General features: G+C 38.3%; 1 protein-coding gene across 1 annotated transcript in view; it reads right to left on the reverse strand.

Moving 5' to 3' along the window:
• Positions 1 to 19,440, reverse strand: part of LOC132762317 (octapeptide-repeat protein T2-like) — a 138,153-nt gene that overhangs the window by 109,585 nt on the left and 9,128 nt on the right. The window contains exon 2 of the mRNA XM_067471480.1: positions 15,219 to 15,952. Coding sequence (XP_067327581.1) covers positions 15,219 to 15,952 — 734 coding nt within the window. The remainder of the gene's footprint in view (positions 1 to 15,218; positions 15,953 to 19,440) is intronic.

Below are 19,440 nucleotides of genomic sequence, written 5' to 3' on the forward strand. Positions count from 1 at the left end.
TAACAGCCTACCGGCTGTTAGGAATTGTGGGAGTTGTAGTCCAAAACACCTGGAGGGCCCAAGTTGGGCCGTGCCTGCTCTAGGAGGGAGGAAAGAAGGAGGAAGGACGGAGCCCTTCCAGGCAGCTCCAGCTTCACCCCCGACTGTCTCTCTCTCTGCTCCTTCTCCTCCAAGGAGCCAGCTCCGTCTGCTGGCAGCCCGGGTGACGTCTCCCTCCAGCCAATCACAGCCCTCCCGCAAGAAAAGGAGGCGGAGCCAAGAGCCCAGGGAGGGGGGAGCAGGAGGGGAAGGGGAGAAGGGAGCCCCCCCCCCCTTTTCAGCCTGTAATTAAGGCTCCAATGGCTCTCCAATTAAAGGGAAAGCCAAGCTCTGATAGGCTCCCCCTTTGAACCCAGGCAGAGGGAGAACAATAATCGTATCCCTCCTACACCCCCCCCCCCAAAAAAGACCCCCCACCCACCCACCCACCCTCACAATCCATCACAACCAAATCTCCCTCTCATGCATTCAGTCCTTTGCATTGGAGAGCTCTTGAATAAACTGCCTATATAAGAATTCAACTGGGAGAGTTGTGCCTTGAGTTGGTTCCTTGGGCAGGCAAATCATATAAGAATATACATTATAGATAAGCATATATTATAATATATACATATTATGTAAGGATATATAATTTAATTATACTGTATATTATATATACTGTATATAAGAATATATATATATATGTTATAATAGATAAGAATATATATATATGTTATATGACATTATAATATAAATACATATTATGTAAGGATATATAATTTAATTATACTGTATATTATATATACTGTATATAAGAAAAAATATATATATATACATTATATATATATATATATACATATTATGTAAAGATATACAATTGAATTATAATGTACATTATATATGCTGTATATGAGAATAACATTAAGAATATAGTATATAAGAATATATATATATATATATATACATATTATGTAAAGATATACAATTGAATTATAATGTATATTATATATGCTGTATATGAGAATATATATATGTTATAGTAGATTATAATGTATGTATATTGTATGTATATAGTAGATTATAATGTATGTTTATAATAATAATAATAATAATAATAATAATAATAATAATCTTTATTTATATTCTGTCCTCTCTCCCCAAGGGGAGTAAATACAGTAAATACACTAAAATGGCCTATAAAACTCATATGTGATGGCTCCTTGGGCAGGTAAATAATAATGAATATAGATAGATAGATAGATAGAACATAGTAAAGGTAATTTACCTTTTTATATGTATATAGTATAAGAATATATTATAATGTATATGTTATATAAGAATATATATAATTTAATTATAATATATATTGTTTAAGAATATGTTATATTATCATATATATATATAATTTGAGAATATACATATTCTTATAAAATGATATAATATAATATGTACATTACAATTCAATTGTATATCTTTGCATAATATGTATATATATTACAATAATATATATATATTCTTATATACAGTATATGTAACAGTATATATAATGTACATTATAATTCAATTGTATATCTTCGCATAATATGTATATATATTACAATATAATATAATATATATATTCTTATATACAGTATCTATAATACACTGTATAATTACATTATATATCCTTACATAATATGTATATATATTATAATCTAATATATCATATATATATTCTCATATACAGTATATACAATATACAGTATAATTAATAATACACAGCCAGCAGAGTGATCTTGTCTGCTGTGGACTCATCTTGTTGTGTTTCTAATAATAATAATAATAATAATAACAACAACAACAACAACAACAACAACAACAATAATAATAAATGCCTTGAGTTCCCACTGGGAGAAAGGCGGGGTAATAATAATAATCATCATCATCATCATCATCATATATGCCTTGAGTTCCCACCGGGAGAAAGGCGGGATAATAATAATAATAATAATAATAATAATACACAGCCAGCAGTGTGATCTTGTCTGCTGTGGACTCATCTTGTTGTGTTTCTAATAATAATAATAATAATAATAATAATAATAATAATAATAAGCTGTGGACTCATCTTGTGTTAATAATAATAATAATAATAATAATAAGCTGTGGACTCATCTTGTTGTGTTTCTAATAATAATAATAATAATAATAATAAGCTGTGGACTCATCTTGTGTTTCTAATAATAATAATAAAAATAATAAGCTGTGGACTCATCTTGTGTTAATAATAATAATAATAATAAGCTGTGGACTCATCTTGTTGTGTTTCTAATAATAATAATAATAATAATAATAGATTAATAATAATAATAATAATAATAATAATAATAATAATAATAAAAGATTGTCTTGCTGTTTCTGTCTCAGTGCGGCCGCACTTGAAATAAAGAGATTTTTTGCTTCAAACCTCATGGAGACTGGCTGACTTTTTAAGATTCACCTTTAAGCTAATAAAAGAGTTCCCTTCAATAATAATAGTAATATAACAGCCAGCAGAGTGATCTTGTCTGCTGTGGACTCATCTTGTTGTGTTAATAATAATAATAATAATAATAATAATAATAATAAATGTATGTATTGATATATGTATATAATTTTAGGGAAGGGCCTTTGGATGCGGGGAGGTGGGTCAGAAATGAGGCAGAAGAATGGGTTGCCAAGGGGAGCTTCCTTTGTTCCTTGTCCTGCTCCTTCCAGGGCCTCAGACAGAGAGAAGCCCTGGTCAATGCTATTGACCCTGAGGCCCTCCATCCCTTGTTCTCCAGGCGCTTTGGTGCTGTCCAGGTGCTGAAAGGCATCCCTGGCTCTTCCCTTCGCCTCCTTTGAGTATTTGTGTGTGTGTGTTGTGTTGGAAGAACCCCTTCTTGGCTCAGGAAGGCCCTCCGGTGAACCCCTTCCCGACCCACACAACGAGAGGGCCCATCCTCCCAAAGAAACGACCCCTAAATCTGGACAAAAACTATGCAGTAGATAGGAGCATAGTGTCTAGATCCAGGGAAGTCCTGCTCCCCATGCTCTATTCCGCTTTGGTTAGACCACACCTGGAATATTGTGTCCAATTCTGGGCACCACAATTCAAGAGAGATATTGACTCTAAGCTGGAATGTGTCCAGAGGAGGGCGACTCAAATGATCAAGGGTCTGGAGAACAAGCCCTATGAGGAGCGGCTTAAGGAGCTGGGCATGTTTAGCCTGAAGAAGAGAAGGCTGAGAGGGGATATGATAGCCATGTATACATATGTAAGAGGAAGCCACAGGAAGGAGAGAGCAAGCCTGTTTTCTGCTTCCCTGGAGACTAGGACGCAATGGAACAATGGCTTCAAACTACAAGAGAGGAGATTCCATCTGAACATGAGGAAGAACTTCCTGACTGTGAGAGCCGTTCAGCAGTGGAACTCTCTGCCCCGGAGTGTGATGGAGGCTCCTTCTTTGGAAGCTTTTAAACAGAGGCTGGATGGCCATCTGTCAGGGGTTATTTGAATGCAATTTTCCTGCTTCTTGGCAGAATGGGGTTGGACTAGATGGCCCAGGAGGTCTCTTCCAACTCTAGGATTCTATGAGTTTCCTCTCTTTGTAGCATTTCTAGGAATCATGTCTTTCTTTACTGCAAGCCCAAAATTTGGGTTCCAACCTCATCTAAAATAAGCTTATTTGGGTAAAGCATATTGACTATCACAACAGAAAATCTTTAGGTCAACCTATGCAATATTCCTGCTTCTTGGCAGAATGGGGTTGGACCAGATGGCTCATGAGGTCTCTTCCAACTCTTTGATTCTATGATTCTATGATAGGGCTGGGGATTGTTGTGCCACTTTGAATGTCCTTGTGGAGAGGAAAAAGCAGGGTATCAGTAAACATAGTATCTTATGTTTTCCCCTGGCATTAAGTCTAGTTGTGTATGACTCTGGAAGGGTGGTGCTCATCTCCATTTCAAAGCCGAAGAGCCGGTGTTGTCCCTAGACACCTCCAAGGTCATGAGAGCATGGAGCGCCTCTACCTTCCTGCTGAAGCTGTACCTATTGATCTACGTTTTTGAACTGCTAGGTTGGCAGGAGCTGGGGCTAACAGCGGGAGCTCCCCCCGCTCCCCCGGATTCGAACCAGCGACCTCTTGGTCAGCAAGTTCAGCAGCTCAGCAGTTTAACCCGCTGCACCACCAGAGTGCATAATAATAATAATAACAACAACAACAACAACAACAACTTTATTTATACCCTGCCACCATCTCCCAATAATAATACAACAACAACAATAATAGAATAATATGTATATGCCATGAAGGCAGTTCTATCTTGCCTCCAGTGTCACCAGTTGGGAGCCCCCCCCCCCCCAGTCTCCTGCACTGTGCATATAATATAATATATATTGTGTGTGTGTGTGTGTGTGTGTGTGTGTGTGTGTATATATATATATATATATATATATATATATATATAATGCCTCCAGTGTCATCGGTTGGGACCCCCCCCCCCCCACTCCGGCACCAACTGCTGCTCTGAGATCAGAGTGAAGAGAGGGACCAGGAAGGCAGTTCCATCTTGTCTCCTGCACATAATAATATAATATAATATAATATAATATAATATAATATAATATAATATATTGTATATAATGCCTCCAGTGTCATCGGTTGGGGACACACACACACACACACCCCAGCACTAACTGCTGCTCTGAGATCAGAGGGAAGAGAGGGGCCAGAAAGGCAGTTCCATCTTGTCTCCTGCACATAATATAATATAATATAATATAATATAATATAATATAATATAATATTGTATATAATGCCTCCAATGTCATTGGTTGGGAACACACACACACACACACACACACCCCAGCACTAACTGCTGCTCTGAGATCAGAGGGAAGAGAGGGGCCAAGAAGGCAGTTCCATCTTGTCTCCTGCACTCTGAATATAATATAATATAATATAATATAATATAACATATTGTATATACATATAATGCCTCCAGTGTCATCAATTGGGAGCCCCCCCCCCCCCCCTTTCCCAGCACCAACTGCTGCTCTGAGATCAGAGTGAAGAGAGGGGCCAGGAAGACAGTTCCATCTTGTCTCCTGCACTGTGCATTTAATATATTATTATTATTATTATTATTATTATTATTATTATTATTATTATAACTTTATTTGTACCCCGCTAGCATCTCCCAAGGGATTCGATGCGGCTTACAACGGGCCGAAGCCCACACAATACAACAATACAACAATACAGTACCTAGCAAATAAACAGTTAAGCAAAAACAATAACAAAGCAGTACAACAAGACATTATTAAAACTGAGCTGGCAGAGTAGGGGTACATGGTTAAAATATAATATAATATAATATAATATAATATAATATAATATAATATATTGTATGTATACATATAATGCCTCCAGTGTCATCAGTTGGGAGCCCCCCCCCCCCCCAGCACCAACTGCTGCTCTAAGATTAGAGTGAAGAGAGGGGCGATAATATAATATAATATAATATAATATAATATAATATAATATAATATATTGTATATACATATAATATGTGTGATATTATAATGTATTACAATATAATATTAATAATAATATGTTATTATAATTATATATTTTATATTACATGTAATATTAGTAATTATACTACAGTATAACGTTATAGTATAATATATTGTATATAATGCCTCCAGTGTCATTGGTTGGGAACACACACACACACACACACCCCAGCACTAACTGCTGCTCTGAGATCAGAGGGAAGAGAGGGGCCAGAAAGGCAGTTTCTACGTGGGGCTGCCCTTGAAGACGGCCCGGAAGCTTCAGCTAGTCCAGCGCGCGGCAGCCATGTTGTTAACCGGAGCAGGACGCAGAGAGCATACAACGCCCCTGCTGTCCCAGCTCCACTGGCTGCCGATTCGCTACCGGGCCCAATTTAAGGTGCTGGTGTTATCCTACAAAGCCCTAAACGGTTCCGGCCCAAAATACCTTGCAGACCGCATCTCGGCCTACGAGCCCACGAGGGCCTTGAGATCATCCGGGGAGGCCCTTCTCTCGGTCCCGCCTGCCTCACAGGCGCGTCTGGCGGGGACGAGAGAGCGGGCCTTCTCGGTGGTGGCCCCCCGGCTGTGGAACACCCTCCCTGCTGAAGTTAGACAGGCGCCCTCCTTGATGGCCTTTCGTAGGAGCCTGAAAACATGGCTCTTTGAGCAGGCCTTCAACTGAGTGTACCTTGAAACGACACTGGAATGAACTAGGACTATGAATTTTGGCTATGACCCCAGGACTTGACGAAGCGGATTTTTAGTATAAGTATATGTTATGTTGTATTTGTCTGGTTTGTATTGTCGTGATTTATTGTACACTGTCTTTTTTGTTGTTGTTCACCGCCCCGAGTCGCCCTCGGGCTGAGAGGGGCGGTCAATAAATGCAAGAAATAAATAAATAAATAAATAATAGTACAATATAGTAATATATAATATTAATATTGTGCTATGGTAATAATATAATATATTGGATTGACATATTACTTGTAAGCTGAGTCCCCTTCAGGGTGAGAATGGCGGTATATATATATACACACACACACACACATACACACACACTGTATGGAGGTATATTACTTGTAAGGTGCTCTGAGTCCCCTTGGGGTGAGAAGGGCGGCATATAAATGTCATATATATATATATATATATATACACACACACACACACACACACACACACTGTATGGAGGGGGGCTCAGATAACCCAGGCCTCTTCCACACAGCTGAACGAAATCCCACATTATCTGCTTTGAACTGGGTTATCTGAGTCCACACTGCCATATAATCCAGCTCAATGTGGATTTTATAAAGATGTAATATAGATATAAAATATGTAATTATGGGTGGGTCAAAAAGTCTTGCCTCCTGGGTCTTGTAAAAGTGGTGAATGAACCTATAACAGCAGAAGTTGCTCCAGAGCATAGCCTGAACTGTCCTGTACACAAAAGTACCAGGCTCAACATAGTCACCATCAGCTGGTACACATTTGTGCCATTGTTTTAACCGAAGGCATCAAAACCATTTTGGAAAAATTCAGGGTTTTTAAGTCATGCAAGTCATTGCATCTGAAACCACCTGAGTTGCCTTTCGGGGGTCAAAACAGGCCAAAGTCAGAAGGGGCCAAAACATAAACATGCTTCCAGAGATTGTGGATTTCCTGAGGTGTGCATTCACCTTCTTTGGCCAGAAATTCCCAAACTAACTAGGTCTGTTTAAGTCAAAGAGAGGCATCAAATGGGGGCTTGGAAGGCCGGGGGGGGGGGGGGGCGATTGCTCATGAACTTGGCCTGTCTCTCTCTTTCTCTGTGTGTCTGTCTGGGGTTTGATGGATGGATGGAAAAGGGGAGGGAAGGAAGGAGGGAGAAAGGGGGACACCCCCCCCCCCCCCCGCTGCTTCAGAGGCCCTGGGAAACAGGGAGGGAGGGAAAGAAAGAAAGAAAGGAAAGAAAAGAAAGTAAGAGGGAGGGAGGGAGGGAGGGCAAGGCCGCAGAAGACCCCTCTTCTTGCCCCCCTTTGCAGCCCCAGAGTAGAGAGAGGCAAGGCTATGAGAAAACCCCACAATTCAGGAGCCCAAATGCAGTCGCAAAGTCCAAAATCCTAGTCCCAAACACCTAGAGGGCCCAAGTTGGCCCTTGCCTGTGTTAACTGCTTTGTAGAAATATTGTATTATTATTGTTGTTGTATTTCTGTATTATTATTATTATTATTATTATTATTATTGTAGTAGTAGTAGTAGTAGTATTGCATTATTGTTGTTGTTGTATTACTGTATTATTATTATTTATTGTAGTAGTAGTAGTAGTATTGTAGTATTATTATTGTTGCTGTATTACTGTATTATTATTATTATTATTGTAGTAGTAGTACTATTGCATTATTATTGTTGTTGTATTACTGTATTATTATTATTATTGTAGTAGTAGTATTGCATTATTATTGTTGTTGTTGTATTACTGTATTATTATTATTATTATTGTAGTAGTAGTATTGCATTATTATTGTTGTTGTATTACTGTATTATTATTATTATTGTAGTAGTATTGCATTATTGTTGTTGTTGTTGTATTACTGCATTATTATTATTATTATTATTATTGTAGTAGTAGTATTGTTTTATTATTGTTGTTGTTGTATTATTAGTGTATTATTATTGTAGTAGTAGTATTGTATTATTATAGTAGTAGTATTATTGTATTATTATTTTATTATTGTTGTTGTGTTATTATTGTAGTAGTAGTACTATTGTATTATTTTTGCATTATTATTGTTGTATTATTATTGTATTATTTTTGCATTATTATTGTATTATTTTTGTATTATTATTGTAGCAGTAGTATTATTGTACTATTGTTGTTGCAGTATTATTGTTGTATTATTATTGTATTGGGGGCAGAAGACAGTTCCACCTTGTCTCCTGTGCTATTCTAATAATATAATATAATGTAATATAATATAATATATTGTATATACATATAATATGCATAAAATTATAATATAATGCAATATAATACTAATAATATTATGATATTAGAATTATATATGTATATTACATGAAATATTACTAATAATATTACAATATAATGGTACAGTACAATATAGTAATATTTAATGCTGATATTGTACTATGCTAATAATATAATATATTGTATGTATGTGTGTGTGTGTGTGTGGGTGGGTGTGTGTGTGTATATATATATATATATATATATATATATATATATATATAGTAAGCTGCTCTGAGTCCCCTTCGGGGTGAGAAGGACTACATATAAATGTCGCAAATAAATAAATATTATTATTGTTAGGTTCTTGTGGGTTTTTTCGGGCTATAGGGTCATGTTCTAGAGGCATTTCTCCTGACGTTTTGCCTGCATCTATGGCAAGCATCCTCAGAGGTTGTGAGGTCTGTTGGAATTAGGACAATGGGTTTATATATCTGTGGAATGACCAGGGTGGGGCAAAGAGCTCTTCTCTGCTGGAGCTAGGTGTGATTGTTTCAACTGACCACCTTCATTAGCATTTGAAGGCCTGGCTGAGCCTGGGAAAATCTCTTGCTGGGAGGTGTTAAGATGTGCCTGGTTGTTTCCTCTCTGCTGTTTTGCTGTTGTAATTTTAGAGTTTTTTAATACTGGTAGCCAAATTTTATTCATTTTCATGGCTACCAGTATTTAAAAACTCTAAAATTACAACAGCAAAACAGCAGAGAGGAAACAACCAGGCACATCTTAACACCTCCCAGCAAGTGATTTTCCCAGACTCAGGCAGGCCTTCAAATGCTAATGAAGGTGGTCAGTTGAAACATTCACACCTAGCTCCAGCAGAGAAGAGCTCTTTGCCCCACCCCAGCCATTCCACAGATATATAAACCCATTGTCCTAATTCCAACAGACCTCACTACCTCTGAGGATGCTTGCCATAGATGTAGGCGAAACGTCAGAAGAGAATGCCTCTAGAAAAATGGCCCTATAGCCCGAAAAAACCCACAAGAACCTAGTGATTCCAGCCAGGCCCGTAGCCAGGATTTCGTTTCGGGGGGGGCTGAATTTTTTTTCAGGGGGGGTTTCGGGGGGGGGCTGAGTTTCGGGGGGGGCTGAGTCTGAGTGAAAGAGGGTCTACCCTAGCAAACCTTTTGTATCATTACCCCAATACCCCCATGCATATGGGATATATTGAGTATGGTGATCAGATCATGATATGAATAAACATAACAGTTTTAAAAATGCACCAATAAGGCCTTTTCGCGAACCACCATGAAAATTTCGGGGGGGGCTGAAGCCCCCCGAGCCCCCCCCCCCCCCCCCCCCCTGGCTACATGCCTGATTCCAGCCATGAAAGCCTTCGACAATACATTATTATTGTTGTTGTATTATTATGATTGTAGTAGTAGTAGTAGTATTGTATCACTCTGCTGGCTGTTGTATTGGATCACACGTCGGACACTTCCCAAGTGTCTAGGACTGTGTGATGTATATTATTATTATTATTATTATTATTATTATTATTAATCCCTTACTAGACTGGGCCACTCTCCTTTGGGAATCTTGGTGCCAACTTTCCCCCGAATTGGGATTGTCGCCCCTTGGACCCTCTCCGGCTCCCTCCCGGCCCTCTCCTCCCTCGCCTTCCTCCCCCTTTCCCCCTTTCTCTTTTCCCTGCCTTCTCTCTTCCTTTCCTTTCTTTCCCCCTTGAAACCCAAGCGTCCCGGCGCTGGACGTGCTTCGCAGCTCAACGACGACGACGGCGTCCCCAGCCTTTTGTCCGGAGGCTCTTGGGGGGCCCTGCCAGAAAGGGGGCTCCTCCCTCCCTGGCTTTCTCTCTTTGCTGCCTGACTCATCTATCTACCAATCTATCTATCTATCTATCTATCTATCTATCTATCTATCTATCTATCTATCTATCTCTCCATCCATCCATCCGTCTGCCCATCCATGTATGTATGTATGTATGTATGTATTTATCTATCCATCTATGTATCCATCTATGTATCCATCTATCTATCTCTCCATCCATCCATCCATCCATCTATCTCTATCTATCCATCTATGTATCCATCCATCTATGTATCCATCCATCAATCTATCTCTCTATCCATCTAGCCATCTTTCTATATGTCTATCTATCTATCCATCTACCTCTCCATCTGTCTGTCTGTCTGCCTATCTATCTATCTATCCATCTATCTATTCATCCATTCATCCATCTATCTCTCCATCCATCCATCTATCTATCTATGTATCCATCCATCTATCTCTCCATCCATCTATCCATCTTTCTATGTCTGTCTATCTATCCATCTACCTCTCCATATCTGTTTGCCTGTCTGTCTATCTATCCACCCATCTATCTATCTCTCCATCCATCTATCTATCTATCCATCTATGTATCCATCTATCTATCTCTCCATCCATCTACCTCTCCATCCGTCTATCTATCTATCCATCCATCCATCTATATGTCTGTCTATCTATCCATCTACCTCTCCGTCTGTCTGTCTGTCTGTCTGTCTATCTATCTATCTATTCATCTATCTATCCATCCGTCCGTCCGTCCGTCCATCCATCCATCCATCCATCCATCCATCTATCTATCTATCTATCTATTCATCTATCTATCCATCCATCCATCCATCTATCTGTCTGTCTAGCTATCTATCCGTCTACCTCTCCATCTGTCTGTCTATCTATTTATATATCCATCTATATCTCTCACCCCCTCTCTCTCCATCCATCCATCCATCCATGTATCTATATGTTTGTCTATATATGTTTGTCTATCTTTCTATCCATCCATCGATCTATATGTCTATCTATCCATCTATCTATCCATCTATCTATCCATCCATCCATCCATCCATCCATCTATCCATCTATCTAGCCGTCCGTCCTTCCGTCCATCTATCCAAACACACGCAAGACGCAAGACCAAGAGAAGGAAGCAAGCGTGAGGCTAGAGAGATGGGTTGGGACTTTGGGAGAGGTCTCCCAAATGGCTGGATGGACCTTTGTCAGGAGGGCTTTGATTATGTTTTCTTGCCCTGGTGAAGGGAGGTGGACTGGATGGCCTTAAGGCTGCATTTCTCAACCTGGGGGTTGTGAGAGGGTGTCAGAAGGGTCGCCAAAGACCACCAGAAAACACAGTATTTTCTGTTAGTCATGGGGGTTTTGTGTGGGAAGTTTGGCCCAAGTAGTAGTAGTAGTAGTAGTAGTAACAACAGCAGCAATAATATTATATTATGTTATATTATATTATATTATTATAATGATTATAATATAATATAATGATTATAATATTAAAATGATATTATTATATTATAATATAATATTATAATTATAATTATTGTAACTGTAATTATAATATGATAATAATAATCATATTATAATTGCAATTACAAGAATATAATATAGTAATAACAAAATAACAACAATATAATCTAATAATTAATATAATATATTAATATATTATTAATTAACATATTATTAATATATATATTAATATATATTAATTAATATCAGAATGCTCTTTGATTGTAGGTGGACTATAAATCCCTGCAACTACAACTCCTAAATATCAAGGCCCATTTCTCCCACACTCTATCTGTGTTCATATTTGGTCATATGGAGTATTCGTACCAAGTTTGGTCCAGATCCATCACTGTTTTGAGTCCACAGTGCTCTCTAGATGTAGGTGTACTACAACTCCCAAACTCAAGGTCAATGCCCACCAAACCCTTCGAGTATTTTCTGTTGGTCGTGGGAGTTCTGTGTCCCAAGTTTGGTTCAATTCCTCCGTTGGTGGAGTTCAGAATGCTCTTTGATTGTAGGTGAACTATAAATCCCAGCAACTACAACTCCCAAATGACAAAATCATTTTTTTAAGCGATGGTCACTCCTTGGGTTAGTAGGTGTCTTGTGGCCAAATTTGGCAGCAATTCGGCCAGCGGATTTTGAGTTGTGTTGTTTTGTGTAGTAGAGCACAGTTCAGGCGAAGATCTGGAGCAACTTCTGCTGTTATAAGTTCATTTATAACGTTTTAATGACCCAGGAGGCAAGACGTTTTGACCTACCTGTGTGTATGTGTGTATGTATAATACACACCTATATATATATATATATAGAGAGAGAGAGATGCACACACACACACACACACATATATATTTGACCCACCCGTGTGTATGTGTGTATGTATAATACACACCTATATATATAGAGAGAGAGAGATGCACACACACACACATATATATTTGACCCACCCGTGTGTATGTGTGTATGTATAATACACATCTATATATATATATAGAGAGAGAGAGAGATGCACACACACACACATATATATTTGACCCACCCGTGTGTATGTGTGTATGTATAATACACACCTATATATATATAGAGAGAGAGATGCACACACACACACACATATATATTTGACCCACCCGTGTGTATGTGTGTATGTATAATACACACCTATATAGAGAGAGAGAGAGAGAGAGAGATGCACACACACACACACACATATATATTTGACCCACCCGTGTGTATGTGTGTATGTATAATACATACCTATATACAGAGAGAGAGAGAGATGCACACACACATACACACACACACATATATTTGACCCACCCGTGTGTATGTGTGTATGTATAATGCACACCTATATATATACAGAGAGAGAGAGAGAGATGCACACACACACACATATATTTGACCCACCCGTGTGTATGTGTGTATGTATAATACACACCTATATACAGAGAGAGATGCACACACACACACACATATATATATATATATTTGACCCACCCGTGTGTATGTGTGTATGTATAATACATACCTATATACAGAGAGAGAGAGAGATGCACACACACATACACACACACACATATATTTGACCCACCCGTGTGTATGTGTGTATGTATAATACACACCTATATATATACAGAGAGAGAGAGAGAGATGCACACACACACACATATATTTGACCCACCCGTGTGTATGTGTGTATGTATAATACACACCTATATACAGAGAGAGATGCACACACACACACACACATATATATATATATTTGACCCACCCGTGTGTATGTGTGTATGTATAATACATACCTATATACAGAGAGAGATACACACCCACACACACACACACATAATCTTAGGCACCCTGCAATGCCCAGATTATAAGAAATAGTCATTGTTTACTTTTGTTTTTAATGAATGCTCCCATTGAGAAAATGCATAAGGATGTGGGTGAACTACAACTCCCAGCATCGAGGGTCAATTCCTCCCCATATAGTATTCAAAGTTGGTCATGTTGGATATGTAGATATATTTAGATATAGATATGGATACGGATATGGAAATAGGTATAGGTATGGATAGGGATATAGGTAGGGATATAGGTATGGGTATAGATATGGGTACGGATATGGATATAGGTATGGGTGTGGGTATGGATATGGATATAAGTAGGGATATAGGCATGGGTATAGATATAGATATAAGTATGGATATAGGTATGGATATGTGTATGGATATGGGTATGGGTATGGATATGGATATAGGTAGGGATATAGGTATGGATATGGGTATGGATATAGATATAGGTATGGATATAGGTATGGATATGTGTATGGATATGGGTATGGGTATGGATATGGATATAGGTATGGATATGGGTATGGATATAGATATAGGTATGGATATAGGTATGGGTATGGATATGGGTATGGATATAGGTATGGGATATAGGTACAGATATAGATATGGATATAAGTATGGGTATGGATATGGATATAGGTGTGGGTATGGATATGTATATAGGTATTGGTATGGATATGGGAAAAAAGTATGGATATAGGTATGGGTATAATATGGATATAGGTATGTATATAGGTATTGATATGGATATGGAAAAAAGTATGGATATAGGTATAGGTATGGATATAGGTATGGATATAAATATGGGTATGGATATGAATATGGATATAAGTATGGATATAGGCATGGGTATGGATATAGGTATGGGTATGAGCATGGGCATGGATATGGATTTAGATATACACAGATAATACACATTTTTATATAGGCGCACCTCAATGTCCATGAAGCCCCCTCCAACTCAGCCTCCTCCTGTCTCCTGTGTCCCACCGTCGCCCCCTCTGACCCAGCATTTATTTTCCAGGCAGAAGAAAGAGGCGCCCAGGCAGTCCCCGGGTTACGAACATCCGACTCATAGTTAAGAACGCGACTGAGACAACAGGAAGTGAGAGGAATCTACCCCTCGGGAGGGAAATCCACTCCCAGAAGAGTTATTATCAGGGGGAAAGGGTAGAAAGGGGTCCCCAGTGAAGCTTTATCTCCAGTCTTAGTTTCCTCAATGAGCCTCATTTTTCCAAATCCCATTCTCATGGAATCACCTGAAGGGAGCAAAGGTAACACCACAGGGGGTGTGTGAACCCTTCCCTATATGACCCAAAGCTACAGATATACATAGAGCTGGAGTGGCAATGAAAAAAAATGTACCAGTTCCGACTTATAAACATGGGGGCTGCCTGTATATGCCAATATGATGCCCCTCCCTCCAAGAACAACAGAGCTTCCAAATCCCCCTCAGTATGGGAAAGCCGAGGCTTACCTTGTTCTTCCTCTTCTCTCCTCCTTCTTTCTCCTTCTCCATCTCTCCTTTTCCTCTTCCTTCTCTCCTTCTCATTCTTTCTCCTTCTCCTCCTTCTTCTTTGTCCTTCTTCTTCTTTCTTTCTTCCTTCTTCTCCTTCTCTCCTCCTTCTTCCTCCTCTTTTCTCCTTTTCCTTCTCCATCTCTCCTTCTCCTTCTTCTTCCTCCTCCTCCTCTTTTCTCCTTTTCCTTCTATCTCTCCTTCTCCTCCTTCTTTCTCCTTCTCCTTCTCCCTCCTTCTCCTCCTCCTCCTCTTTTCTCCTTTTTCTTCTCCTTCCTCCTTCTCCTTCCTCCTCCTTCTTTCTCCTCCTCCTCCTCTTCCTTCTTCTTCTTCTCTTTCTTCTTCTCCTTCTCCTCCTTCTTTATCCTTCTCCTCCTTTTTCCTTTTCCTTCTTCTCCTTCTTCTCTTCCTTCTTCTCCTCCTCCTTTTCCTCCTTCTCCTTCTTTCTCCTTCTCCTTCTCTCCTCCTTCTCTCTCTCTCTCTCTCTGCCTGCCTTTCACCCAAAAGGAGGAGTCCCTTTCCTTCTTCCTCTTCCTCTTCCTCCTGGTTCTGGCGCTCGGCGTTGGTCACCCCGGCAAGAAAAGGGACCTCCCTCCTCCGGCCCCACCTCGAAAGGGGGGCAGGAAGGCAGGCCGGCCATTGGGGGGCTGGGGGCGGCAGCCCTGAAGCGGGGAGCCCCCCGCCCTCCCTCCAGGCTCACCAACACACCTCTCTCCTCCTCCTCCTCCTCTTCCTCCCTCTTCCTTGGGGTCTGTGCCACCAAGTCCTGTTCATCCTTGAGGGGCCCCCCCAAAGGGACCTTGAACCCACACATTCCTTGGAGACAGGGGGACAAAACTCTTCAAGTTTCCCCCCAACGTTATTGAATGACATCTGATTAGTATTATTATTGATAATTATGCAGACTGGAGGGAATGGGAATGTGGCTCTGAGGCTGGGGAGAGGTCCAAGGAGAGGTCAAAGTCAGGCTTCCTCCCCACAAACCTTGGGTCTCTCAATCCGAATCCCACTGTCCCGACTAAATCAAATAAACCGAAACCTTCCTGATGTGAGTGACTGCTGCATCCCGACTTCCACCCGCAATAGGCAGGATGCCCCGACCCCGCATTTTGGTCCTTTTTTTCTCTCCCTCTCCCTTCATTCCTCACTCCCTCTCTTATTTCTTTCCTCCCTCCTTCCTTGCTTCCTCTCTTATTTCTTCAATCTTCTTTCCTTTCTTTTTTTCGTATTTCTTTCCTCCTTCTTTTCTTCCTTCTCGTTTTCTTTCCTTCCTTCCTTCCTTCCTCTCATATTTCTTTCCTTCCTTATTTCTTTCCTCCCTCCCTCCTTTCTTTCTTCCCTCCTTTCTTCCCTTCTTTTCTCTCTTCTTTTTTTACTTCCTTTCTCTCGTATTTCTTTCCTCTTTTCTTTCCTTCCTTCTACCCTCCCTCTTTTTATTTCTTTTCTCTCTTCTTTTCTTACTTCTTCCCTTCCTTCCTTCCATATTTCTTTCCTCCCTTCTTCCTTTCTCCCTTCCTTCCTTCCTTCCTCTCGTGTTTCCTTTCCTTCCTTTCGTATCTCTTTCGCCCCCTCTTCCCTTCCTTTCTCTCTTCTTTCCTTCCTTTTTCTCGTATTTCTTTCCTCCTTTCCTCCCTTATTTCTTTCTTCCCTTCTTTCTTCCCTATCTCCTTTTATTTCTTTCCTCCCTTCTTTTCTTCCTTCTCCATTTCATTCGTTTCATATTTCTTTCCTCCCTTCTTCCCCTCCTTTCTCTCGTATTTCTTTCTTTCCTCCCTTCTTTTCTTCCTTCTTCCTTCCTTCCGTATTTCTTTCCTCTCTTCTTCCTTTTTCTCGTATTTCTTTCTTTTCTCCCATCTTTCCTTCCTTTATCCCGTATTTCTTTCCTCCTTTCCTTCCTCCCTCTCTTATTTCTTTCTTCCCTTCTTTCCTCCCTCCCTTCTTTTATTTATTTCCTCCCATCTTTCCTTCCTTCCTTTATCTCGTTTATTTCTTCCCTTCTTTCCTCCCTCCTTTTATTTCTTTTCTCCCCTCTTTTCTCCCTTCTCGCCTTCTTTCCTTTCTTCCTTTATCTCGTATTTATTTCCTCCCTTCTTTTCTTCCTTTTCTCCCTCCCTTATTTCTTTCCTCCCTTCTTTCCTCACTCCCTTCTTTTATTCCTTTTCCCCTCCTTTGCTTTCTTCCTCTCTTATTTATTCGCTCCCTCTTTCCATTCCTTCGTCTATTTCTTTCCTCTCTTCCTTCTTCCCATGTTCCTTTCTTCCCTCCCTCCCTTTATTTCTTTTCTACCTTCCTTCTTCCTTTGCTTCTTTCTTTTCCTCCCTTTTTGTATTTCTTCCCTCTCTCCTTTCCTTCCTTCCTCTCTATTTCGTTCCTCCCTGATTTCTTTCCTCCCTTCTTTTCTTCCTCCTTTTATTCCCTTTCCCCTCTTTTCCTTTCTTCCTCCCTCTTTTATTTATCCGCTCCCTCTTTCCCTTCCTTCCACTATTTCTTTCCTCCCTTCCTTCCTCCCTTGCTCCTTTCTTTCCTCCCTCTCTTATTTCTTTCTTCCCTCCTTTTATTTCTTTCCTCCCTCCTTTCCTTCCTTCCTCTTTCTTTCTTTCTTTCTTTCTTTCTTTCTTTCCTTCCTTCCTTTTCGTCTGCCGCCTTTTTACCTCTTCTGCTCCCCTCAAGAGACACACATCCCTCTGAAGAAAAAATCACTTTCCTCCTCAAGATATTAATGTTGGGAGTCTGAAACGGATTAAACAGTATTTAGACTTTCCGAGAGTAAGGTTGATTGTCTTGTCGAAGGCTTTCATGGCCGGAATCACTGGGTTGTTGTAGGTTTTTTCGGGCTATATGGCCATGGTCCAGAGGCATTCTCTCCTGACGTTTCGCCTGCATCTATGGCAAGCATCCTCAGAGGTAGTGAGGTTGGTTGCCTGAATGAGATTTACCTCGAGGTTGACTTCATTACTCTATCAGCAAGATGGGAGCTACTAATACAAAAATAAAAATATAAAAATATATGCAAAGAATTCCCGGAAAGGGAACTACATTTTAACACCAAATATAATAATAATAATAATAAATATAATAATAAATATAATAATGAATTCCCGGAAAGGGAGCTACATTTTAATACCAAATAAAATAATAATAAATATAAATATATATAAATATAAATATAAATTATTAATAATAATATAAATATAATAATACAAATAATATAATATAATAATATAAATACAAGAAATATAATAATAATACATATAAATATAAATTATTATTAATAATATTAATATAATAATATGATATAATAATATAAATACAAGACATACAATAATAATAAATGCAAAAAACATTGAAATTTTAACAAATTATTATTATTTAATTTTTAAATAAATCATAATCATAAAAAGGGAACAATGTTCTAGCAAGAAATATAATAATAATAATAATAGAAAAACACTGAAATTTTAACAAATTATTATTATTATATTTTTAATGAATCATAAGCATAAAAAGGAAAAATGTTCTAGCAAGAAATATAATAATAATAAATGCAAAAATCAGGGAAATCTTTAACAAATTATTATTATTATTATATTTTTAATAAATCATAATAATAAAAGGGAATAATGTTCTAGCAAGAAATATAATAATAATAATAGAAAAACACAGAAATGTAAACAAATTATTATTATATTTTTAATAATTCATAATAATGAAAGGGAACAATGTTCTAGCAAGAAATATAATAATAAGAAGAAGAAGAAGAAGAAGAAGAAGGAGAAGAATTAAAAACACGAAAATCTTAACAAATTATTATTATTATATTTTTAATGAATCATAATCATAAAAAGGGAACAATGTTCTAGCAAGAAATATAATAATAATAATAATAATTGCAAAAAAGCACTGACATTTTAACAAATTATTATTCTTTAATTTTTTAATAAATCATAATCATAAAAGGGAACAATGTTCTAGCAAGAAATAGAATAATAATAATAATAATATAATAAATGCAAATAACACGGAAATTTTAACAAATTATTATTATTATTATATTTTAATCAATCATAATCATAAAAGGGAATAATGTTCTAGCAAGAAATATAATAATAATAATAATAATAGAAAAACATGGAAATGTAAAAAATATATTATTATATTTTTAATAATTCATAATAATGAAAGG

This window comes from Anolis sagrei, chromosome 9, assembly GCF_037176765.1.
Source record: "Anolis sagrei isolate rAnoSag1 chromosome 9, rAnoSag1.mat, whole genome shotgun sequence".
Taxonomy (NCBI): domain Eukaryota; kingdom Metazoa; phylum Chordata; class Lepidosauria; order Squamata; family Dactyloidae; genus Anolis; species Anolis sagrei.